The sequence below is a fragment of the Cebus imitator genome, unplaced genomic scaffold, assembly GCF_001604975.1.
Source record: "Cebus imitator isolate Cc_AM_T3 unplaced genomic scaffold, Cebus_imitator-1.0 Scaffold480, whole genome shotgun sequence".
Lineage (NCBI taxonomy): Eukaryota > Metazoa > Chordata > Mammalia > Primates > Cebidae > Cebus > Cebus imitator.
Window position 1 is genome coordinate 1,491,882 of NW_016107795.1, and position 26,800 is coordinate 1,518,681.

Here is a 26,800-nt window from a genome sequence, read left to right on the forward strand (position 1 = left end):
AAGATAAGAAAAGATAAATGCTATCATTTTAAGATAAATTAAGTTAGAAACCTGGTATGGTTGTTTTAAAACCTTTACCTCGGCAATTACCCATAAGGCCTTTTAAGACCCTACAATGATCTGCCCACCCACACCATGCCTTACACCTCTCTGGCCTTGTTTTATTATTCTTTCCCTTAGTCACCCTGCGCTGTCCATACTGACTATCCTTTTGTTCCTGCTGTCAGCAGCATCTTCCATCAATGTCCCTCAGATGTCCTTATGTTTTTGTTTCCTCTTCACAAGCACTTTTCTGCTCTTCTCTGCTTTATTTTCCACTTTTCAACATTGTAAATACTGTATTCATTCAAAATGCTTAGTTATCTTGTTTGTGTGTCTCCACCACTGGAACATATGTGCCATAAAATAGTGTCTGGCATGTAATAGGTACTCAATAAATATTTGTTGAATGAAAAAATATTCACACATACTGTGATGGTGTACTTTCTTAAAAAACAGAATCACGCAAACATATTAGTCTAATACTTGCTTTTCCCTGTCTTAGTAACTGATGGATATTGTCATTTGATAGTGATTTTAAATAATTGCAGAATACTTGATAGTAAGTTTGTTTCCAGTTTTTGGTCACTACAAATAATGTTGTAATAAACATCCTTATACAAATTTTTAAAATATTTTGCTCCTTTTATTTTTATGAAATAAGTTCTTTGATGTCGGTCAACATACAGGAGTCCCTTTACTTGTGGTTTTGCTTTCCCTATGGTCTGAAAATGTTAAATGGAAAATTCCAGAAATAAACAATTTCATAAGTTTTATGTTGCACGCCGTTCTGAGTAGCTTGATGAAATTTTGCACCGTCCTATTCTTTTCTGTCTGGGACATGAATCTTCCTTTTGTCCATTGTATCCACTTAGTAGCCCTCAGCTATCTGTTGAAGTATCACAGTGCTTGTGTTCAAGAAACCCTAATTTTACTTAATAATAGCCCCAGAGTTCAAGAGTAGTGTTACTGGCATATTGTTATAATTGTTCTATTTTAGTGTTACTGTTGCTTATCTTCCATTGTGCCTAATTTATAAATTAAATTTTATCATGGGTTTCTATGAAAAAAACATAGTATATATACAGGATCCAGTACCATCCAAGATTTCAGGCATCAACTGGGGATCTTGGAATGTATTTATTCATCATGGATAAGGGGACACTACTGTATTTTTAATTTAGTAGGTACTTGCAGAATGTTTTCCTACTACCACCAGCAATATACCAGCATCATTTCCTTGTATTCTTGCCAGCATTATTTAACCTTCATGTTTATATTTTCAAGAACTTTAGTTTTAAGGGAAGTCAAGAGAAGCATTTTTAAAATGTCATTGTATATTTTTCCATAATATTATAAACAAAAGGTAATGAAGAATTCTTAATCATAAATTAATTCTGTCTAAATTGATTCCTCCACATGCATTGTACACTTTTATGTCTAGTTTTGAGTGAGCGTGGAACATATGTAAAATTTTAAATTATAGAGGCCCCTTTTTTCCTGAACTACAGCCCATATTCTTATTTGAAAGATTTTCAGATTGGGATATTAGAGTTTGGCTCACTATTTTTTAGTTACAATTTACATCTGGGAAAATGTACTTCTGGCTTCATCACTGGAGTTGGTCCTGACTGGTCTGAGTTTAGGTTCTCCATACATTACTTATTCCTTGTATAAAAATGCCTCTTTGGTCAGTCTTTCTAATTTTGAAAATTTGGTTTATAAAAACTGCTGCAGAAAGCTGGGCGTGATGGTACATGCCTGTGGTCCCAGCTACTCGGGAGGCTGAGGCCCAGGAGTTCAAATCCAGCCTGGCCAACATAGTGAGACCCAGTCTCTACAAAAAAAAAAAAAAAAAAGAAAAGAAATCAGTGGCCACTATATTACAGCCATTAGATTTGTTAACACTTATTCAGTAAACATTTATTTTTTGAGCATTTACTAAGTGAGTGAATCCCTGCTCTGAAATAGTTCCTTCTGGTCGAGCTACAGAATCTCTTAACGGTTAATTGCTTGCTCTCTTAAAACATTAACAACTGAGTTATGTTCTTGGATGTTAAAATCCTTAGAGATATTTTAAACTTACATTTTTGATACAGTTATTTCACCCCCTTCACTTCATTTTAGACTTTTCCTTCTATCTTTTTTTTCTTGTTTTTTTAATAAACTTTTAGGTAGCTAGGTAATAGTATATTTTCCAAACACAGCCTATCCCATTCTCGATTTCACACGTTTCATTCTCTGATTATTGCTTTCTATCTTTCCAACTTGACTTCCTCTAGAATTCTGCTTTTTAATAATCCTGCCACCACCACTGACCAATAAATGGGAAGAACCATTTATATCATACTACCCTTGCATTGTTCCTTACTCCTTTCTTTCTTATTCTCACATGAACCTCAGTAACTAAATGTGTTGAGAAAAAACAATCTTTATGCCTAATTTTACTTGTATGTATGACAGCGAACCCTTTTATGCTGACCAGCGAACCCTTTTAATCTGACCAGTACAAGATTTCCCTATCTTTTTAATGCTGACCAGTAGTTAAAATGCTACATTTCCTTAGTTTAATTTAGTCTTCCATTCATCTAGACTACTGTTTCTTACTTTCTCCCTCATCCTAAGAACTCTAGCACTACCTCTCTTTCACCTTCAGTAGGTGACCTTGCATCTTGAGAAAATTGAGGCATCAGAAAACTTGTAAAGACTTTGCCTACACCATCTATCTGCCCACCGATATTGCACCTCCTCTTCTTTACCTTTAATGAGAAAATGGAAGCATCAGAAGAAAACTGCCAAAGGCTTTGCCCACCCTATCTATCCACCCACCAACATCTGCACACATCTACTTCCTACCAGTGACTAGATAAACTTATTATTATTTTTTTTTTTTTGAGATGGAGTCACCCAGGCTGGAGAGCAGTGGCATGATCTCGGCTCACTGCAACCTCCGCCTCCCTGGTTGAAGTGATTCTCCTGCTTCAGCCTCCCAAGTGGCTGGGATTATAGGCATGTACCATCACGCCCTGCTAATTTTAACATTTTTAATAGAGACGGGGTTTCACCATGTTAGCTAGGCTGGTCTCAAACTCCTAGCCTCAGGCAGTCTGCCAACCTTGGCCTCCCAAAGTTCTCGGAATACAGGTGTGAGCCACTATGCCTGGCCTAGATAAACTTTTGATAGCTAGTCTCTTCATTGTGTACCAGATGCTATTTAGTCTCAACAGCACTGTCGTAGCAATTCTTTTTCCTATTTTTTCCTTCTCTTGAATTATTCTTGTCAGCATACACACTTACTTCTCCAATCTTAAACACAGAAAACCTTTTGTCTTCAACCCTGTTGCCTCAGTGTTTTAGCTACAGACCCATTTCTCTGCTCCTCTTTGCAGCAAAGATCCCTGAGTCACCGCTTTCATTCACCTCCAGTTTTCTTCCATTATCCTGAATCTGTTCCTGACAGGGTGGCTCTCATTCCCACAACTCACTAAAATTACTCTTTTGTGGTCTCCAGTGACTTTCGTGTAGCTAAATCCAATGGTTACTTCTCCCCTCCATCTTTATCTTACTGAACTAATAACATTTGATATACTCTGTTCATTTGGCATTCTTGCCACTACAGGCTGTCTTTTGCCTCCTACCTGTCTGGATGTTCCTGTCTCCTCTTGCTGGTTCTCTCTCTTCTCCCCTACCTTTTAGCAAAGAGCCTTTTGACTCATTACATGGTCTTCTTTATCCATTGGTGGTCTTATCCTGCTTCCTAACTTTAAATGTACACCAGCTGATCCCAAATGTGTATCTCTAGCCCAGACTTCTTTGCAAAACTTCAGTCTCATATATTCAGATAGCTACTCAACATGTCCATTTGAATACCTAATTAGGTATCTCACACTTGACGTGTCGAAATATGAACTCCTGATTTTGCCCACCTCAAACCCATAACTCTAATTGCACAGGCCAGATACCTTGAAGTCACCCTTAATTTCTCTCTATACTCCATTGTGTTGAAAAATCTTTGCCTTAAAATTAGCACTCAGGAGGCAGAGGTAGGAGGATCACCCGAGTCTGGGGAGGTCAACACTGCTACTGCACTCCACCCTAGGCAACAGAGCGAGACCTTATCTCAAAATACGTACGTATAATCTTAATCACTTCTCACCATGGTTCAAACAATTAATTAAATCTCATACCTGCATTACTACATTAGTCATTTAACTGGTCTCCCTGATTCCATCATTGCTTGTAGTTTATTCTTTATGTAGCACTCTGAGTGATCCTCTTCAGTCATCTAAATCAAATCATATCACCCTTCTGTTCAGAACCCAACAATGACTCTCCATTTTCCCATCGGTAAAAGATAGTCTTTAAAATGCTCTGCAAGGCCTTAGGTGATCAAGCTTCCTGATACTCTTCCCTGAAACTCATTTTCTATTGTTCTCAGCCATACTAGCTTACTTGAATATACTGGGTACAATTCTAACTTAGAGCTGTTGTACTGGCTCTTCTCTTTGCCTGAAATATTTCGTGTCCTTCAGGTGTTCACTTCATCTCATGAGGGGTACACTGATTACCCTATTTAAAAATCAAAACCCCTCATTTGTCTCCATACACACATTTTTCATCTTTCCCCCTTTTTACATTGTACTGATTACCTTTTAACAAGCTTTATAATGTATGTATTCTATTTGTCTGTATCCATCCTCCCCTAACCAACTAAATGTAAACTTGGTGAAGGCAAGGATGTTTTATCCACATTACTGATAAAACTAGAGCCATGCATAGCACATAGCGAGTTACTAGAAAATTTTTGTTGGATCCTTCCTCTGTCTTCCTTTGAAACTTCTTGATCTCTTTCTGCTGTTGATATTACTACTCTTTACTGAGAAATGAAATCTTGATGCCACCTTTTGGTTCTCAGTTATTTTTGCCTCTCTTTCTTTACATGCAGTAAATTAATTACTTGGTAAGTTAACTTAGACCAGTGTCTGGCACATATTAGACCCTCTGTATGTTAGCTGTATCAGCATTGTCATCAAGATTATTATCATCATCATTACCATCACCTTTTATTTAGCTTTGGCAGTGTCTGTGTCTGCCTGCTGTTCCATCCACTTCCTCTCTGAGTGATCACTTTTCACCCAAAATTTTGCATTTGGCCTCTTAAAAGTCTCCGTGTATACATATCTGTGTCCCTCGCTTATCTTTTGTCTTCAGTACTCCTTTTCTGTTCCAGTGTAACTTTTCCAGTTTCACATAATTTTTAATACTCAGGTGGGATGCCTTACTTTCTCCTCAGAAACCCTCAGTGCCTCTTCGTTGATTGCATAGGAAATTCTAAACATTCAAGTCTCCCTCCCTTATTTCTCCAGGCTCATTTTTCACTATGGTTCTCAATCCTCACATATCCCATACACTTTCATATATATATAAATCTTCAGTGTTTGTTTAGTCTGGACTGGCTCTCCCCAAGTCCTTAAATTCTCATCTTATAAAGCCTAACTCCCAAGTGTCACTTTGTTTCCTGAGCCCTCAATTAGAAATGACCAGTTGCGCAAGTGCCCTTTCCCACTCCACAGTGAGGTTATTCTACAACTTGACTCTTTTTCTCAAAGCCTCTAACCTCCCCTCACATACACTAACAAACATGACAGTGGTTCTCCAACAAGTAAAATGAGATTTAGGCTTATGAGAGAAAGCGAGAAAAAATATTCACAGTGAGACTGAATTTTTAGCCTTATTTTCTTAAGCCTCTGGACGTATTTGAATCTTCATGGTTTAGTTATGTGTTTCCATTTGCTCTGTGGGATTTTCTATCAGTTATTAGCACCTCTCCCTACACCTTTATCTTCAGTGTCTACTGTTTTAATAACTCCTACCCACTACCTACAGCTTCAGTCAAGGTGAATGTATAGTCAAGGTAGCTCTGTCCTAATGGAACTTTTTCTCAAATTCAGTATTTTGTTTTTCTTTAAGTGCCTTATAATAATCTCTGTGTCTTATTAACTCTTTTAAATTAATTCTCAGCTCAGACCCATGTGACCTGGCTTCTCCAATAAACTAACTGGTGGAGGTAACCAATGGCATCTTAACTGACAAATCCTTTATTTAAAAATTTTATTTTATTTTTTGTTTCTTTTCACTTACAAAGCACGCCAAATCCATTTACCTCTTTTCAGTTCTTATTGACACCCACCTCTTTTTGAGGTTTACCAATGTTGATCTGGCTTTCCTTCTCCCTTTCTTCTGTTTGTCTTCCTCTATCTGATTATGCCTTTCAGAAGCCTCATTTCCTTTATCCCTTAGATATTCTCTCTGTCACACACACACGTATATAAACACACTCTCTCTTTCTCTGTCCCTCTCTCTATATATATATAATTTATACATTTTATTATATATAGTAAAATAATAGGTATGTGTGTGTATGTATACACACAAACACCCACACACACAGAGTTATACCTTTTTCCTCTGGTGACCTCATTTGTTAGTTTCATCTACCACCTGCAAACCTGTGATGTCTCTTAAATCCTGTATCTGTTGATCCACACTTGCTAATTCTGCTAACTTTTAGAGCTCCATGCCATGTAAAGTTGGGTCATTTTTGTAGCCATAGTCTGGCATCTCCCCCCAGAAAGTTTCCCTATGACCTCTGAATTAGTGCCCTACTCTTAGTGAATTCAAAGAGTTAGTAAAATATATCAGATTATCAAAATACCAGCATTAAAGTCTCAAAATTTAGAAACAAGTAAATACTTACATCTTAGAGTTAAACTCTGAAGTTTTATGATCCAAACTCACTCTTGCCAAAGGGCCACCCCTAACTGACTCTATAAGCGAATAAGCAGTGATAAATTTGCATGTCTAAGACCCAGCCACATCCTATGACCTATCCAGACCTACCACCCCCACCCCCGTCCATCCACATCTAGGACATAGGAACTTAAATGAAATCCTGCTTTCTGAATTAAAACTCTTATACTTTTAAAAAAGTTCTCCACCCCCAACCCCTGCCCCACTCCCGCCTAAATAGCAATCATAATTAGCTCCTGCTACCAGACAAGTTAATAAATGCAGCAAAATGAAAAAAACCCATCATGGATGAGGCAAAACCCTAAAACTTCATTTGCTGTTTTGAGCCTCCCCCAAACCATTCCTTTCCCAAGATTTTACTGTCCGTACAGATAAAATATTGGTTTTGTTATTCCTAATGCTGAGGTAGACTTAATACACACCGTAGCCATAGCTGCTTTGATAATGTTTTTCTGGTGCACATTTCACCTTGGCTTTCCTCCTCCTCTCCCTCTTATACTTAATTACCCGTTCCACAGTCCAAGCTAGACAGAACAACCACACTTCTCCCTCCTTCACTGGGGTTCACCTGGAGAAGACACAAGGCTCAAATAAGCTGAGTCACACATACTCAATTGCTTCTTTCAAACTCACCAATCAGATATTACTCCTTCCTTGTGGTGATCCAGGGAGTAAAGGTCTGTTTTCTTCCTAATACTTAAGCAGGGGCGAAAGCACCTCCTTTACTGATCTTCAGACTGGAGCTTGTCTATGTCTGGGAGTCCAGCAGAAATTTCCAGGGTTACGATGTAGGCAGTTTCTGTATCTTTAACTTTTAGATGTATTCTTTCCTAAAATCAGTGTGCCTGAGCAAGTATGAGTATTCTACCTGCAGGTTCTCCTTCACTGTTTCCCTTTTCAGGAACAAGACTTATCTGTCATCTAGCCTAGGGTAAGTCTGTTGCATTGCCCCAGGGTGTAAAAACCTGGTGGTGGGCCAAACTCTTCAAGAACCTTACAGAGAGCTGGTTTGATGGTAGTAGGTTATCAGAACTTATTAATGTTAGTGTCACTAAAGTTGGTATACAACCCCCCACTGCTAAATTTGGCTTTAAAAAAAAAAAAGAATGAACCGAATAGAATGTTAATTTGAAAGGCAGGACAGAGAGTATCTAGCAAAAGCACAACACTTAAAAGATGAAGTCAAAGTTTTGAATGAAAACTAAATATTTGGCTTATGAATTTGTGAGGACTGGTTTCACATGTTGCTCCATCCCTTAACTGACATTGTTTTGACACATTTAAAATACACATATAATAAATTCAGAATGCTAGATTATGGGTGGAGAATGTTTTTAAAAAAATATCTTTGAGGCCGGGCATGGTGGCTTATGCCTGTAATCCCAGCACTATGGGAGGCCGAGGCAGGTGGATCACCTGACGTCAGAAGTTCAAGACCAGCCTGACCAACATGGAAAAACCCCGTATGTCTGTCTGTCTGTCTGTCTGTCTCTCTCTCTCTCTCTCCCCATACACACACACACACATATATATATACAAATAATTAATTTAAAACATCTTTTAGATGACATGTAGACAGTTTGAAGATGATTTTCATTCCTTTATGAACCAAGAAGGAAAATAACTTTTATGGTTTTTTTCTATATTTATACAAATAGATGCACAAAAAGGGTTTTCTTCCCTCATAAAAGTGATTATTATTAGTCTTCAGTTTCCCTTTTTTTCTCCTAACAAATGTAAATTGGGAGCACTTTCCCAGGTATCTATTTATAATATTTTCAGTGACTGTCTAGTATTCTGTGAATTTATACTAGCTATTTATTCCTTCCCATTGATAGATTTACCTTGTTTCCATTTATTGCCACTATAATCAATTTGCAAGGAAAATTGCTGAAGCTATGTTTTTTCACTAGAGATAGACATTTTATAGAATAAGTTGTTAGGATAAGCAGTTTGTAATTTTTGTTAGGAGGCTTTCAGATTACTTTTTGTAAAATGTAAATATTCATGCCCACAGCAGTAGAGAACTCAGTTTTTCAAACTTGTGCTGATATCTGATGCCTTTTTAAATTTTGCCAAATTAATGATCAAAAATGGTACTTTATCAGTTCAACTTACATTTCCTTAACGATTAAAAGCTATGTGTCTGTTTATTATTTACCCATTTTAAACTTAGTCTTATATTGTTAATTTATCTTGATATTGTAAAAATATTGTCTCTTTATAGTAGTTTGAATATGATCTTGATAAAACAATGAATTGAACTAGGTGACTTTGAATTTTATGATATCATGATTTCCTTATCATTAAATGATTATGTGACAACTTTTTCTCCAGGGTAAATTTCAACATTATATTTCTGCTTTATTGATCTTTAACAGTTAAGGGAAGAAAGTCGGAGGCTGGCTTTGGCTGCAAAAAGAGAAAAAAGAAAGGAGAAGAGACGGAAGAAAAAGGAAGAACAAAGAAGAAAACTAGAAGAAATTGAAGCCAAAAATAAAGAGAACTTTGAACTCCAAGCTGCTCAAGAAAAAGAAAAGCTTAAAGTTGAAGGTATTTTCTCTTAACCATCCCATTTGTTTTATATTCTAGTTAAAATTGTATTTACTTTATTATTATTCACTCTTGAAAATAGAGTTTTACGTTATTAAGCCCTTGAGACAGGCCAGGCACAGTGGCTCATGCCTGTAATCCCAGTACTTTGTGGCAGGTCAAAGTGGGAGAGTCATTTGAGTCTAGGAGTTCGAGACTAGCCTGGGCAACAAAGTGAGACTGTCTCTACAAAAAAAAAAAAAAAAATTATTATTTAATTAGCTGGGCACAGTAGCACACTCCTATAGTCCCACCTAGCTACTGGGGATTGGGGGGGCGGGGGATGGGGAAATAAGGCAGGAAGATCACTTCAGCAGGGGAGGTTGAGACTGCAGTGAGGCATGATCTTGCTTCAGCCTGAGTGACAGAGCAAGACCGTGTGTCCAAAAAAAGAAAAGATGTATTTTTTTTTTTTGACTGAATTCCTCCCTAACTATATCATGAAAAATTTCAAACCTGCAGACCAATCGACAGATGGTAAAATGAATACCTGAATACAGTCCACCTAGATTAACAAAATTGTTAACATTTTACCATATGTGCTTTATTTTTCCCTTTAAGTAATTACACATTTTTTTTCTGAGCCATCTGAAAATTAATTGCAGACATCATGACATTGCATCTATAAATACATTTTTTTTGAGACATAGTCTTGCTCTTTTGCTGGGCTGGAGTGCAGTGGCACATCTTGGCTCACTGCAGCCTCCATTTCCAGGGTTCAAGCTGTTCTCTGACTTCAGCCTCCCAAGTAGCTGGGTAGGCAAGCGCTACCATGTCTAGCTAATTTTTGTTGTTTTGTTTTTTTGTTTTAGCTGGCAAAGACCTTTAATAGAAATGAGATGAGGGCAGGCCGCCCCTCCCCAGGGATGCCTCTAGCTTTCAGCCCCCACTCATACTCCCTTGCTATCGCAGTTAGTTCCTGGGGCATAGCTGGAAGAGCTTGCCCTCCTATGTGGGCTCAAAGTCGTACTCTTCCAGGTTGTCAGGGTTGAAGGCGCCGTTTTTGAAGTCATTTTCGATGGCAGGCACCACGGCTTCGCTGAAGAGCAGCGTGGCTGGCCATCAGGGCGCGGTAGTTCACGTAGGGCTTGAACTTGAAGCTGACTGGTCAGATCCAGGACTACGAGCTCCGGTACCTTCTTGATCTGCACGAATCTCCAGCCTGCGGCGAGAACGTAGGTGCCCTTAGCGCCCCGGCCCTTGGCGGCCTCTGAAGCTCCGCGAGCCCCGCTTGCTCATCCACTTGCTCATCCGGTCCGCGCCCAGGACCAGGCAGCGCGCCACTGCGGCGTCCTGCACTGGAGATTCCGCAAGCACTCCATGCGGCCCCGCAACGGCTCCGGCGTCCTGATTTTTGTATTTTCAGTAGGGACCGGGTTTTCCCAAGTTGTCCAGGCTGGTTTCTAACTTCTGATCACAAGTGATTCCTCTCCCACCCCTCAGCCTCCCAAATTGCTGGGATTATAGGCGTGAAGCCATCGCGCTGGGCACCTATAAATAATTAAGCCCACATCCCAAGAATGACATTTGCTTGAATCATCATAACTATTTTAGGTATTATAAATGGTAATTTCATAATATCTACAATCCAGACTATAGTTAGATTTCTTCAAGTGAGGGAATTATTTTTAGATAGGGTAATCAAAAGGTTATTTGAGATGGAAGTATAGTGATCCTGTCCCTTCATATCCACAGAGGATGGTTTCTAGGACCCTCATGAATACCAAAATTCAGATACTCAGGTCTTTTATATAAAATGGTATAATATTTGCATATAAATTATGCACATTCTTTCATATATTTTAAATCATCTCTATATTACCTCTAATACCTAATATAATGTAAATGCTATGTAAATAGTCATGCTGCTTTATTTGTATTATCTTTTATTGTTTTGTTTTTCTAATACTTTCAAGCTGGTGGTTAAATCTGTGGAAAGAGAGGACTGACTGTATTGTGGGAAGGAACCATTGCACCAAAAATATGTGCACACAGTGTGTGTTTGTGTGTGTGTTTTAATTTCCCCCTTCTCCAGAGTTTTATTTTGAAAATTTTCAAACTACAGAAGAGTTTAAAGATTAATATGGTGAACATCTATATGTCACCTACATTTTTAAAACATTTTGCCACATGTGGGATGTGTGTTCTCTTTTTTAAGTAGTTTGCATGTAAGCTATACACAAGATGTGAAATCACCCCTAGATACTTGATTATGTATTTCCCAGAAAAAGGACATTATATAACTGGACAACATCATTATTATACTTAAGAAATTTAATAATTATATAATAATATGTAATATACAGTACATACCTATATTTTCCAATCTGTCCCCAAAATATTTTTTATAGCTATCTGCTATTCTTTGAACAGGACGTAGGGACACATAGTATATCAGTCATATCCAGCTCATTACCAGTGAATGTGAGAATAACTTAAATGGCTAATAGTAATGGAATAACACTCCAGGGTTTTTCTTTTCTTTAAGTGCTTATAGTTAAATACATTCTGGGAATACTTAGAACTTGCTAATTCAGTATTATTGCTACTTTTACAGATGAGCCTGAAGTCTTGACAGAGCCTCCAAGTGCCACAACCACTACTACCATAGGTATATCTGCAACCTGGACAACTTTGGCAGGTTCCCATGGTAAAAGAAATAATACCATAACTACAACCAGTTCAAAGAGGAAAAACAGGAAAAATAAAATTACTCCAGAAAACGTTCAAATTATATTTGATGATCCACTACCAATTTCATATAGTCAGCCAGAGAAGGTGAATGGAGAGTCCAAGAGCAGCAGTACCAGCGAGAGTGGGGACAGTGATAACATGAGGATTTCCAGCTGCAGTGATGAAAGTAGTAACAGCAACAGCAGCCGAAAGAGCGACAATCATTCACCAGCTGTGGTCACTACTACTGTGAGCAGCAAAAAGCAGCCATCAGTTCTTGTTACATTTCCAAAAGAAGAGAGAAAATCTGTTTCTGGCAAGGCTTCAATAAAGTTAGTTCCAATTTCTATTTTTAATGTATATAGTGTCATCATGAAATATCTTATTGCTGAATGTTTTTGGTAAAGCAAGCAAATTTTCACCTTGCAAAATAGGATTTTCCTTTGTGCTAAAGAAGGTATTGAATTGAAGAATAAGCTTTTATTTAGATTTTGTACTAGTGAGACATCAAATTATTTTTACCATGTAATTCCTTGTTTTTGGTTGTTACACATAGCACATGAAAGGTATTGATTGTGGTTTCAAAGGGATTATTATTGTGATTCAACTCTGCTAAATGTGTCCCCTAGATTATATCTTCTTAAAGTTGGTTCTTTAGGTTGAGTGCAATGCCTTATGTGTGTAATACTAGCTCTTTGGGAGGCCAAAGTAGGAGGATTGCTTGAGCCCAGGAGTTCAACACCAGCCTGGACAACATAGGGAAACCCTGTCTCTACAAATAATTTTTTGTTTTAATTGGCTGATGTGATGCCATCTGCCTGTGGTCCCAGCTATTCAGGAGGCTGAGGCAGAAGGATCACCTTGAACCCGAGAGGCCAAGGCTGCAGTGAGCTGTCATTGTACTCTAGCCTGGGTAACAGAATGAGACCTGTCTCAAAAAGAAAAAAAATAAAATTGGCTGTTTATATTATATGCTAAATATTGAGGAGAAGTGAAAAATAAGGTCTTCATTTGTTATTTAAAAATTTTTTTTAGCCGGGCGCGGTGGCTCAAGCCTGTAATCCCAGCACTTTGGGAGGCCGAGGCGGGTGGATCACGAGGTCAAGAGATCGAGACCATCCTGGTCAACATGGTGAAACCTCATCTCTACTAAAAATACAAAAAATTAGCTGGGCATGGTGGTGCGTGCCTGTAATCCCAGCTACTCAGGAGGCTGAGGCAGGAGAATTGCCTAAACCCAGGAGGCGGAGGTTGCAGTGAGCCGAGATGGCGCCATTGCACTCTAGCCTGGGTAACAAGAGTGAAACTCCGTCTCAAAAAAAAGAAAAAAAAAAAAAAATTTTTTTTTAAATTGTGTAGTAGACTACCTTTATTATTTAAAAATTCTACATCTGTTCCATATTCAATGTACTTTCCCTCTGTCTGTTAAAGATTGTCAGAGACTGTCAACGAAGGGACCAGTAATTCTCTATCTACTTGTACAAAATCTGGTCCATCTCCCCTTTCCTCTCCAAATGGGAAGTTAACAGTAGCAAGTCCTAAGCGTGGGCAAAAGAGAGAAGAAGGATGGAAAGAAGTTGTAAGAAGGTGAGTATTTGTTTTTCTCATTCTGTGTGCTCTGTATTACAGTGAAGTGTTATTTACCTTTTAACTAAATTTCTCCTATTTTAAACATTGCAAACAAGCTGATGATTCAAGGCTAAATTTGACCAACAGAGAAAGCCTGTGCCATATTTCAGATGGAAAAAAAAAATTAAATGTTAATTTGGCCCCTCGAAGTATTAGAGTTTGCTTTAAGAACTATTTTAGATTGTGTCTTTTTCAGCTTTGTTATCTCAAAGCCTTATATAATACAAAGAAATATTGTAAAAGCTACTTGTAAATATTTGATGAATGAGTACTGTTGATCTAATAATAACTGTCTTTAAATCATAGGATAACTTTATTTCAAGGATTTCAGGTTAAAAATATTTTGTTTTGCTTGGGATTTTAACAATAATATGTATCAAAGAGTAGGAATATTATATCAGAAACTTAAAAGGAGTTAGACACCTGAAATCCGGAAAGAATATGATCCATTGTAACTCTTTGAGAACTTACTTTAAAGAAATTTCCAGAAATTTTATAAAAAATTAAACTTTTGGTTATCTGAAACAAAAGCTAAAGTGAACCAAACTTAGTACTGTTAATCCCTAAGTGCAGTATACAGTTTTTTGGGTTATTTCATCCTAATTTTGGACCAAATCATGTCCCTGTCATATCTTTGTTTATTTCTGTCTCTGTCTTCACACACTACACACACATTCTCTCTCTGACCCCTTCACATACACACTCTATTAGACTGCTTGAAATCATATCATCAGAATATTCTCTATCCAATAATAAGATAATTTGGTTTTTGTATGTGCATTTAATGTTTAATTAGTGTTATACAAATAAGTTTTTCACTAATTTGTAAATTATGATCACTGGCTGATTATCATGCCCTTTAGGGAAAAAAGAATTGTCAGGTAACTAAGTTGTATATATAAAGAACAGCAAAAAATTAGCTGGGCATATGATTCGTGCTTGTAATCTCAGCTACTTGGGGAACTGTGGTGGGAGGATTGCTCGTGCCCAGGAGTTCGAGGCTTCAGTGGGCCATGATCACACTGCATTCCAGCCCAGGTGACAGAACAAGACTCTGTCAAAAAAAAAAAAAAAAAAAAAAAAAAAAAAAAAAAAAAAAAAAAAAAGAAAGAAAAAGAAAATCTGTACCTTTCTTGAACCTGAATGTTTAAAATGTAATTTGCAAGTATTAGATGGATTTTGCTTTTTTTTTTAATTTGAGATGGAGTTTCACTCTTGTTGCCCAGGCTGGAATGCAGTGGTGCAATCTCTGCTCACTACAACTTCTGCTCCCTCCTAGGTTCAAGTGATTCTCCTGCCTCAGCCTTTCCACTCCATACTCAGCTAATTTTTTTGTATTTTTTAGTAGAGATGGGGTTTTCCCATGTTGGCCAGGCTGGTCTCAAACTCCTGACCTCAGGTGATCCACCCACCTCGACCTCCCAAAGTTCTGGAATTACAGGCTTGAGCCACCCTGCCCAGCCTCAGATTTTGCTTTTTAAATTCTAGTAGGATTTTCTTTTTCCACACATTATTAAACATTTTTAGCAAGTTTTCATATTTGTGGATAGTCATTTTAATACTACTAGAAGAATACAGGGAAATAGTGAATTTTTCTTTTTTTTTTTTCCTGAGACGGAGTCTCACTCTGTTGCCCAGGCTGGAATGCAGCGACATGATCTCAGCCCGTGGCAGCCTCCACTCCCAGGTTCAAGCTATTCTCATGCCTCAGCCTACTGAGTAGCTGGGATTACAGGCATATCCCACCATGCCTGGCTAATTTTTGTATTTTTTTTTTTTTTTTAGTAGAGATGAGGTTTTGCTATGTTGGTCAAGCTGGTCTCAAACTCCTGACCTCAAGTGATCTGCCTGCCTTGGCCCCCAAAGTGCTGGGATTCCAGGCATAAGCCACCATGCCTGGTCCTGAATTTTTAATATCATTCTTTGGGTTATATATATTAGAGAATAAAAAGAAGCATGAGTAAAGCACCAAAAGGGACCCACAAGAAGTCCTTCTTGACCCTTGAGGCTTAATTAGATTCCCAACCAGCATATATATATGTGTGTACACACATACTATTGCAACACTCATGACATGGTGGTGTTTTTTTCATAATTACTGTGTACATAGTCAATATGTGTGGGCAGAAACTCATGCCTATCTTATTTACCGTTAGTATTTGCATTAGCACAGCGCATGTCTGCATAGTATCTGCTTTACGGATACAAGTGAAAAATGATAATTAACAAAGCAAACAATCTTTGATAGTGAGATGAGAAGCTGTAATAAAGATTGTCTGTTGCACCTGATTGCCTTGTCTCTGTTCATCTAGAGTAAGAGTAAATAGAAGAGGCTTGTTCAACAATAGTCCGTACTTACAGAAAAACATTTTAGTAATACTCTTTCTCCTTTTTAAGATTACAACTACTATTGTTAATGATTAATCTTAATTTATATTTACCACTTTTAAACAGGTCAAAAAAAGTATCAGTTCCATCAACCGTGATATCCAGAGTGATTGGAAGAGGAGGCTGTAATATCAATGCTATTCGGGAGTTTACTGGTGCACACATAGATATCGATAAACAGAAAGACAAGACTGGAGACCGGATAATCACTATAAGGCAAAACTTTGTCTCTCATATTTTTTTCCTTTATTTTATTGCACTACAGCTTAATGAAATATAGCCATATGAGTTTTCAGTGGAACTTTATATTAAATAGTGCACTTTTTAAAATGGAAATTTTATTGGTATTTGAGAAGATAAACCTTATAGTTTTCTTTTTTCCTAGTTAATATACTTTTGTGGAGTGTTTTAGAGAGTATTACAGGAATTTTGTATGCATGTGTAGCAAAGGTTTAAATAAACAGTTTCTGTACATAAACTGTTTATGTGACATGCTTAAAAATTTGTTCTGAGACTTTTAGGGAGGGAGTTTCCAACATTTTAAGCAATGGGTTTTTGTCCTTCTCAAATTACCTTTGAGATTTATTATTGTGAGATTGTATCTTTAGAATTTGAGCTAGATTTGAATCTGAAGTGATGATATAACTTATCTTGAATAACTCATCAAATATATCTATGCCTGAATATTCTTAAAAGTGATGTTATAAGAAATCATAAGAATATAGAAAGCTATTTTTAATTACTTTAAAGCAAATTCAAGTTTCTTTGAAAAAGAGTTTTATATTTTTTAGATGGCAGTTATAAGTTTGTTTGTGTGAGGCAGATGCCCCTTTGCAGTATATGGAAGTGTTAATAGTTACATCGTACCTCAAAAATAAGAAAGCAAGTAGCAATCTCTGTATTTTATTCATTGTCTTCTCCTTCTGAATTGTTTTTTCCTGGGTAGTTGGGTAGCCACAGCGTATCTTATCTAGAAAAGTGGGAACCATTCCTCCTGAACTCCCATATAAAAAAGAGGCAACCAGATAGCCTTTATAGGTAATTTCTCCCTTGGGTTTCCATAAATATTAAATATTTTCCTAAGATCCAGCACTAAGGATTTATATGGCTATTGTTGGCACTATCAGGATTCCTCCCTCATTTTAAGACATCTTCCCAGAGGACTTACAATAATTATCCTATTAATAGACAAACTACTAATGAATTTGTAGTAGTTGGAGTCATCCTAAGATACCAAGATTTAAAATAAAATACTGTTTTCTTACTCAGTTATATTATTTTCCTTGTTTACTCATGTTATTTTTAGTGTTGATTCTGTTTCAGTATTTTTAGTATTAATCAAATGTTTCAGTAACATGGTAGATTACATAGGCTTTTGTGTGCAGTGATTTTTCTAACTGTAGTGTATTTTACAACAGGAAAATGATTTCTTAGTCTAAGCAAACAATAGTGATGTATTTTTGAAAAATAAGTCATTTACTATTTCTCTGAAAAATAGTCATTCAGGACAATTTATTGCATTGTTTATAGAATATCTCAAGAATGGTAAGAAAGTTGCTGCTCAGCTTTTGTTATCTGTCCTTTGTATGTGTGTATGTATGTACACAAAATTGTGTGTGTGTGTGTGTGTGTGTGCGTGCGCACACATACATACATATTAAAAAAGGCTTTGCATACTTAAAAGTAGGGAAAATTCTACCTAACTTTTTTTTCTCAACTTATAGGGGTGGCACTGAATCAACAAGACAAGCAACTCAGTTGATTAATGCTTTGATCAAGGATCCAGACAAAGAAATTGATGAACTTATTCCAAAGAATCGTTTGAAAAGCTCCTCAGCAAATTCCAAAATAGGGTCATCAGCACCTACTACCACCGCTGCTAACAGTTCCTTAATGGGAATTAAAATGACAACTGTAGCTCTGTCATCAACATCTCAAACTGCCACAGCACTCACTGTGCCTGCAATTTCTTCTGCATCCACTCACAAAACCATTAAGAACCCAGTGAATAATGTGAGGCCTGGTTTTCCAGTTTCTCTTCCATTAGCATATCCTCCTCCACAGTTTGCACATGCTTTGCTTGCTGCTCAGACTTTCCAGCAGATCCGTCCACCAAGGTTGCCCATGACCCACTTTGGAGGTACTTTTCCACCAGCTCAATCCACTTGGGGTCCTTTTCCTGTCAGGCCTTTGAGCCCTGCCAGAGCTACTAACTCGCCTAAGCCTCACATGGTGCCTCGCCATAGCAATCAGAACAGCAGTGGTTCTCAGGTGAATTCAGCAGGTTCTTTAACTTCAAGCCCAACAACTACAACCAGTTCATCAGCTTCAACGGTGCCTGGTACATCTACAAATGGCAGTCCAAGTTCACCTTCTGTCCGAAGGCAGCTTTTTGTCACAGTTGTGAAGACATCCAATGCTACCACAACAACAGTCACAACCACGGCAAGCAACAACAGTACTGCACCCACAAATGCCACATATCCTATGCCTACTGCCAAAGAACACTATCCAGTATCATCCCCATCTTCCCCATCACCACCAGCCCAGCCAGGAGGGGTTTCTAGAAACAGCCCTTTGGATTGTGGATCAGCATCTCCAAATAAAGTGGCATCTTCCTCTGAACAGGAAGCAGGTAGTCCACCAGTAGTAGAAACAACAAACACTAGACCTCCAAACAGCAGCAGTTCTTCTGGGAGTTCATCAGCTCATTCTAATCAGCAACAACCTCCGGGATCTGTTTCTCAGGAACCAAGACCACCTCTTCAGCAGTCTCAGGTTCCTCCCCCGGAAGTTAGAATGACTGTTCCTCCTTTAGCAACAAGTTCTGCTCCAGTGGCGGTGCCTTCTACTGCCCCAGTGACTTACCCTATGCCTCAGACACAAATGGGATGCCCCCAGCCTGCTCCTAAAATGGAAACCCCTGCTATTAGACCACCGCCTCATGGCACAACTGCCCCTCACAAGAATTCAGCTTCAGTGCAAAATTCATCTGTTGCAGTCCTCAGTGTCAATCACATTAAAAGACCTCACAGTGTTCCCTCTTCTGTCCAGCTACCTTCGACCTTAAGTACACAAAGTGCTTGTCAGAATTCAGTACATCCTGCAAATAAGCCTATTGCTCCCAATTTCAGTGCCCCCTTACCATTTGGGCCCTTTAGCACATTGTTTGAAAACAGCCCTACTTCTGCTCATGCCTTCTGGGGAGGATCTGTTGTTTCATCTCAGTCAACACCAGAGTCTATGCTATCAGGAAAATCCTCATATTTGCCAAATTCAGATCATTTACATCAGTCTGATACTTCCAAAGCTCCAGGTTTTAGACCACCATTACAGAGACCTGCTCCAAGTCCCTCAGGTGAGTTTATATTTTCAGACATTCTGCAGCTGCTCATTTGCACAAGTGATATGACAATTCTTGGTCATTTTCTAATGTTTTTACTCTCTTACTGGGCAATATAGACAAAGATTGTTGGATTCAGGTAACTCAGATGCTGTTGTATTATTTGTGTTTAGTATGGTGGGTTTTTAAAAAATCTCTTAAAAAGCTACAGTAGATTTTTATTTAATTTTCCACACGTAAGTCTTCTGGTCAGGCTTTTTTTTTTCTTTTTGTTTTTTTGAGACAGAGGCTCTGTCACCCAGCCTAGACCTCCACCTCCCAGGTTCAAGTGATTCTCCCACCTTAGTTTCTCTATGAGCTGGGATTACAGACATGTACCACCACTCCCAGCTAATTTTTGAGTTTTTAGTAGAGACGGGGTTTCACCGTGTTGGCCAAGCTGGTCTTGAACTCCCAACCTCTGGTGATCTGCCTGCCTTGGCCTCCCAAAGTGCTGGTATTACAGGCATGAGGCACCACACCTGGCCTAGGCATATTTTTCTCTTTCAGAAGTCTCTTATATTTTCCTTTAATAAGATAATGTCACCAAAAGTTTACATTTATTTTAAATACTAAATAACAGAGATTTTAAAAATTGAGTTTCATTTCTGATTATCTTTTTTATATCTAAAATTATTTAAAAAATAGAGCTACACAGTCTGATATGGTAGCCAGTAATCATGTGTGCATTTTAAATTTAAATTAATGAAAGTTTTAAAAATAAAAAGTTGAGCTTCTTAGGCTATCCATATTTCAAGTGCTTAAAAAACACTTGAGACTGGTAGCTACCATATTGGACGGCAAAGATCTGAACATTTCCATTATTATCGAAAGTTCTATTGGGACAACACTGATATATCTAGAAGATATAAAGATCTCCTGATTGTAAGCTATTGCTTTTTTTAAAAAAAACTTTTTACTCTGAAATATTTTTAGACTTATAGAAGAGTTCTATAATTCCTCGGCTTCCCTTCATGTGACCATCTTACATAACCATGATACATTTCAAAACAAAAGATTAACATTAGTATAATACTACTAACTAGACTTCAGATTTTAGGCGGATTTCACACGTTTTTCCAGTAATATCTTTTTTCTGTTGTAGGATCTAATCCAGGATGCCAGTTTGCATTTAAAGCTATTGGGTTTTTAATGTAAGCATTTCAAGTAATTAAAGAGTCTGTGTAAGAGATGACCACACACTGGTCTATAGGCCAAATTTGGCCTGCTGCCTGTTTTTACATTTTTAGAATGTTTTTTTAAAAAGTTTCTTTTAAGAATAGGCTTGGCACGGTGGCTTATGCCTGTAATCCCAGCACTTTGGGAAGTGAAGGTGAGTCGATTGCTTAAGCCCTGGAGTTCCAGACCAGCCTAGGCAACATGGGGAGACCCTGTCTCTACAAAAATACAAATTAGCTGGGCATGGTGGTACACCCCTGTAGTCCCAGCTACTTGGGGGGCTGAGGTAGAAGGATGACTTAAGCCCTAGAGGCAGAGGTTACAGTGAGCCGAGATCACACCTCTGCACTCCAGAAGGAACAAAACCAGACACTGTCTCAAAAAAAAAAAAAAAGAATAAACTTGCAACACAAAATATGAAATTTAAATTTCAATGTTCATAGAGAAAGCTTTGAAAATGCTTTTAAGTTTGATTTTTATAGTGGTTGCAATTTAATACTTTACCTTTCCAAAAATGTGATAATCTAGGTGTGGTGTTCAGAAAGGCTAAAATTAAGATTAGAGAACAAAAAAGTACATTCCTATATTTTGAAAAGGTATAGAAGAAAGTCCCGCTCTGTAAGGAAGGTGAGGTTTTTTGGGAGTGTATAGTTGATTAAAGCCAAAATTAGCATTGAAGTTTAACTACAAGTCAATTACCTAATTCAGGTCATTTTGAGTTAAAGGTACTCATCCTTTTATTACATAGGAAGATTTTCTCCTAAATTTCTTTCTGATATGAATTTTCACTTCTCTCTACTTCCTAATTCATTTTGTGTTCCATACATAATTTTGTTCCTTTAACTTATGTAAATAATTTGATCATTTGTGTTTTAAACTCCGATCTGTTTTTACAGTTTGTATTTTGAAAAGTTTTTTTAAGTCACATAAAAATGTAAGGAACAGAATAAACAGCATAATCAATACCTTTATGTTTCCACATTTATTAACATATTCTCCGCTTGTTAACATCTTTTCAAACTCTCTCCCTCACTCCCCCTCCCCTTTTCCTTCCTCTGTCCTCTTTTTTCCTCCCTTTTGCTGCATCCTTTCCTTTCTGTTCCCTCTCTTGTCTTGTCTTACCTGTCTCTCCCCTTCTTCATCCTTCTTTCCTCTTTTTCCCTCTTTCTATCCTATCTCTGTTTTCTTTTCCTCCCCATCTTTTGTCAAATCATGAGAAGATAACTTTCAAACATGATGCTTTACCCCTAAATACTTTGATATATATCTTTAGAATGTTTGCCTTCACAGCTATGCCACTATTACTGCATCAAAGAAATGAGAATGAATTTGATAATAACACTCAACATAAAATACCATTTTCCCAAATGTATTCTTTCTGCCTCTGTGTATCTGTTTTCCCTGCCTTTTGATCCAAGACTTAGTCAATGTTCACACATTACTTTTGGCTGTTATGTGTCTTTGGTCTTCCTCCATCTAAAGCATTCTACTGCCTTCCTCTGCAATTCTTGACATTGACTCCTTTGGCAAGTTTAATTCAGCTATTTTGTTAATCCATGCCTAGATTCAGATCAAACATTTCTGAAAGGAGCATGATATAGGTGATGTTTTGAACCTCACACTGCATCTTGTCAATGACAGATTAGCTGAATGTGGTGGCTCACACTTGTAATCCCAACACTTTGGGAGGCTGAGGCAAGAGGCTCATTTGAGTCCAGAAGACTAGGCTGGGCAAAATAGTGAGACCCTATAGCTACAAAAATAAATAAATAAAAAAGCTGGATGTGGTGGCATGTATCTGTAATCCCAGCTACTTAGGAGGCTGAGGCAGGAGGATTGCTTGATCCCAGCAGGTGGAGGCTGTGGTGAGCTATGGGCAACAGAGCAATCTGCTGTCTTCTTAAAAGAAAGAAAAAATGACAAATTGTTCCAGTATTGACTGTAGAAAGCATGGCCACGTGGTTAATATGTAATCATCAGATCTCTCCATTGTAGAATCATATCTGCAGCCCTTTTTTCCCTAGTTTTATACAACTATTTGGTCCTTACACCTATTTTAAATCCAATATTGAACATGTATTCTATGAAAGCTATTAAAAGATAAAACAAAAAATATATCTAGGTGTGTGGCACACACCTGTAGTCCCAGATACTCAGGAGGCTGAGGCAAGAGGATTGCTTGAGCCCAAGAGTTTGAGGCTACCGTGAGCTATAATAATGATACCACTGCACTCTACACTGAACAACAGAGAAAGGCCTGTCTCCTAAGTGAAAAAAAAAAATCATTGACAGTTATTTCTTTTTTTTCTGCAGTTTTAACCCATTAGACTAAAATCAGATAGGTTATTTGTGTAAACAGCTTAGTGTGTAGACATTTGTAGTACTTTTTTTAATGAACATATTTTGAAAACAAATGTGTATATCTGTGAGAGACAAAAAGAGGAAGAAGAGTAGGCATTTTACCTTTATCCCTAAAAATAAACATTTTTTTTTTTAAATGTTTTCTAAAGATCTCTAAAGATAAACATTTACTCTTCTTCCTCTTTTTCTCTCTCACAGATACACACACATTTGTTTTTGAATTAGGAAATCCTGGAAGTTTCACTTTCTTTATGTATATGGTTTTTGGGTTTGGGTTTTTAAAATAAGTTTGCATTAATTTTATGATCAGTAAAGGCAACAAAAGTTCACTTTGACAAAAAGCCCATGTAAAGGAAAACTAATTGATCTTTTTTAACTAAAACATTAACGTCCACTAGTGCTGAAAGTGCTGCAATCAAGAATATAATTTGTTCCCCGTAAATTATAATTTGAATTTAACAGTGTAATGTGATAATTGTTCCTTTTATAATTATCTATATAGTTGTCGTTTTTTATGTGTGTGAGACAAGTCCTCACTCTGTCACTCTGGTTGGCATGCAGTGGTGCCATCACAGCTTATTATAGCCTTAACCTCCTGGGCTCAAGCAATCCTCCCACCTCAGCCTCCCAAGTAACTGGAACTACAAACATGCACCACACTTGGCTAATTTGGTGGTTTTTTGGTTTTTTTTTAAGAGACAGTCTCACTATGTTGTCCAGCCTGGTCTCAAACTCTGGGCTCAAGCAGTCCTCTCACCATGGCCTCCCAAAAGTATTGGGATTACAGGCATTTTTTGGTTTGTTTGTATTTTGCTTTTTGAGGTGGAGTCTTGATGTATTACTCAGACCAGTCTTGAACACCTGACCTTAAGCAGTCCTGCCACCTTGGCCTCCCAAAGTGATTACAGGTGTGGGGCACCATGCCCAGCCGGGATTTTTTTTTTTAATAATATGAAATAGTTTTGAATATATTTAGGGCCAAGTAAGGTGTGTCTATTTCTTGTAGAGGTAACTATTATAAATTATCATGACCTTCTACATTATAGGTATTGTCAATATGGACTCGCCATATGGTTCTGTAACACCTTCTTCAACACATTTGGGAAATTTTGCCTCAAACCTTTCAGGAGGTCAGATGTACGGACCTGGGGCACCCCTTGGAGGAGCACCCACAGCTGCTAACTTTAACAGACAGCATTTTTCCCCGCTTAGTTTGTTGACTCCATGTTCATCAGCATCAAATGGTGAGTTTTATGCACTGTAATTCCATAAGAATTTGCATATATGTTTTCTTAAAAACAGCAGATTTTAAACCTCATCATAATTTTAATACCATAAAAATGTAACGTGTACTCTTGGCATCTGTGGAATTTCAAAAAAATTTTTTTCGTATTTAAATGATTAGAATCGATGTAGGTTATATCAAACCTAAAATATTGAAGTTTTTCTAAGAGGGATTATTATTATTTATTTACCCTGCCTGGTTTTGTCAAACTCCTGGACTCAAGCAATCCTCCTACCTCCCAAAGTGCTGGGATTACAAGTGTGAGCCACCACTCCTGTCCTGAGGTATCATTTTTAGAGGGAAAAAAATTAATCCTTATACCTGTTACTAATTTATGTTTACTTTTAGTTGTGAGAATACAGCTTCCAAGGAGAAAGATTTCTACCCTTAAGTGTGAAAATTACATCCTTTTAGTTTGTCTTTAAATTTCATCTAGTCTGGGCACGGTGGCTTTCTGCCTGTAATCCTACAACTTTGGGAGGCGGAGGCAGATGGATCACCTGAGGTCAGGAGTTCAAGACCAGCCTGGCCAACATGGCAAAAACCCATCTTACTAAAAATACAAAAATTAGTTAGGTGTTGTGGTATGCGCCTGTAATCCCAGCTACTTGGGGACTGAGGCAGGAGAATTGCTTGAACCCGGGAGGCAGAGGTTGTAGTGAGCCAAGATCACACCACTGTACTCCAGCCTGGGCAACAGAGCAAAAGAAAACAAAATCTCATTTGCTTAAACAACACAACTGATTTCACATTATCCCATAATTACAGGCAGACTTTTGAAGCAGTGATTAGATTTTTTTTTTTTTTGGAGATGGAATTTCGCTCCTGTTGCCTGGGCTGGAGTGCAATGGCACAACCTCAGCTCACTGCAACCTCCACCTCCCAGGTTCAAGTGATTCTCCTGCCTCAGCTTCCACAGTAGCTGGGATTACAGGTACACACCACCATGCCCAGCTAATTATTTGTATTTTTAGTAGAGTTGGGGTTTCATTATGTAGGCCAGGCTGGTCTCGAACTCCTGACCTCAGGCAACCCACCCACCTCAGCCCCCAAAAGTGCTAGGATTATAGGCGTGAGCCAAGGCGCCTTTTTTTTTTTTTTGTGAGACAGAGCTCACTCTGTCACCCAGGCTTGAATGCAATCTCATGGTCTTGGCTTACTACAACCTCCACCTCCCGCGTTCAAGCAATTCTCTTGCCTCAGCCTCAGTAGCTGGGACCACAGGCGTGTGCCACCATATCCACCTAATTTTTGTATTTTTAGTAGAGACAGGGTTTCACTATGTTGCTCAGGCTGGTCTCGAACTCCTGACCTTGTGATCTGCCTACCTTAGCCTCCCAAAGTGCTGGGATCACAGGCATGAGCCATCATGCCCAGCCTAGATTTTCAAACTAATGAAGATCAGTCAGCAATAGGGAATTTAACTCAAATTAAGACAGTTCTGTAGTAAGGTTAGATATGTTTGTTTTCGAGGTAAAGATATGAAGTTGCTTATCTCTTAAGGAAATTATAATAAGACTCAGTTTAAAAAAAAAATATACAAAACTGACAAATTGCTTCTAAGTAGCAATACTAAAATGGGTAATAGCTAACTGAATTAACTGAATAAAAGAGTAAAAGGTTTTAATTATTTTAGAGACACATATCAAAGTACATTGCCAGTTAAAGCATGAGGTAAGTTGTGGCATGCAGTAAATTTATATCTTCATAGTTTTTCTTGTATTTGTCAAATAATGGCAGTCATATAGAATATTAATTATCCTTGCACAGCTCCCCAAGTGCTGGAATTACAGGTGTGTACCACTACACCAGCCAGGTTAGGTTTTTAAGTCATGCTTTTGAGTATATTGCTATATTGTAGATACAGAATATCATTGAGGCCATTACATTTGCTTTTATTGTTGCCACATTCCAGTAACTATTTTGTTATAAAAAATTTCAGACCCAAAGAAAAGTGAAATAGTACAAGGAATATCCATATTCCCTTCACTTAAATTTCCCAATTATTTTGTTATATTTATTTTCTCTCTCTCTACCATCTTGTTGTGAAGCATTCCTAAATAAGGTGCAGATATGACACCTTGGACCTAAAAACATGCATTACTTAAAGATTTTTTTAATGCAACCATGATACTATTATCAAGTACCGAATAGGTTAACATGAATTCAGTAAAAATTATCAGTCTAGACTGGGCGCAGTGGCTCACATCTCTAATCCCTGCTCTTTGGGAGGCCGAGCCAGGTGGATCACAAGGTCAGGAGTTCGAGACTAGCCTGGCCAATATGGTGAAACCCCGTCTCTACTAAAAATATAATTAGCCTGGCAGGGTGGCACGTGCCTGTTGTCCCAGTTACTCAGGAGGCTGAGGCAGGAGAATTGCTTGAACCTAGGAGGTGGAAGTTGCAGTGAGCCGAGTTCGTGCCACTGTACTCCAGCCTGGGTGACAGAGAGAGACTCCATC

At 37.9% G+C, this 26,800-nt stretch overlaps 1 protein-coding gene and 1 pseudogene across 6 annotated transcripts in view; one reads left to right on the forward strand and one right to left on the reverse strand.

Moving 5' to 3' along the window:
- The window catches only part of ANKRD17 (ankyrin repeat domain 17), a 178,125-nt gene that overhangs the window by 140,375 nt on the left and 10,950 nt on the right, over positions 1 to 26,800 (forward strand). For all 6 annotated transcript variants that reach the window (XM_017512944.2, XM_017512950.1, XM_017512945.2 and 3 more), the window contains 6 exons: positions 9,231 to 9,402; positions 11,999 to 12,446; positions 13,546 to 13,701; positions 16,198 to 16,347; positions 17,856 to 19,489; positions 24,100 to 24,297. In XM_017512944.2, coding sequence (XP_017368433.1) covers positions 9,231 to 9,402; positions 11,999 to 12,446; positions 13,546 to 13,701; positions 16,198 to 16,347; positions 17,856 to 19,489; positions 24,100 to 24,297 — 2,758 coding nt within the window. The remainder of the gene's footprint in view (positions 1 to 9,230; positions 9,403 to 11,998; positions 12,447 to 13,545; positions 13,702 to 16,197; positions 16,348 to 17,855; positions 19,490 to 24,099; positions 24,298 to 26,800) is intronic.
- Positions 10,345 to 11,412, reverse strand: LOC108292211 (annotated as a pseudogene).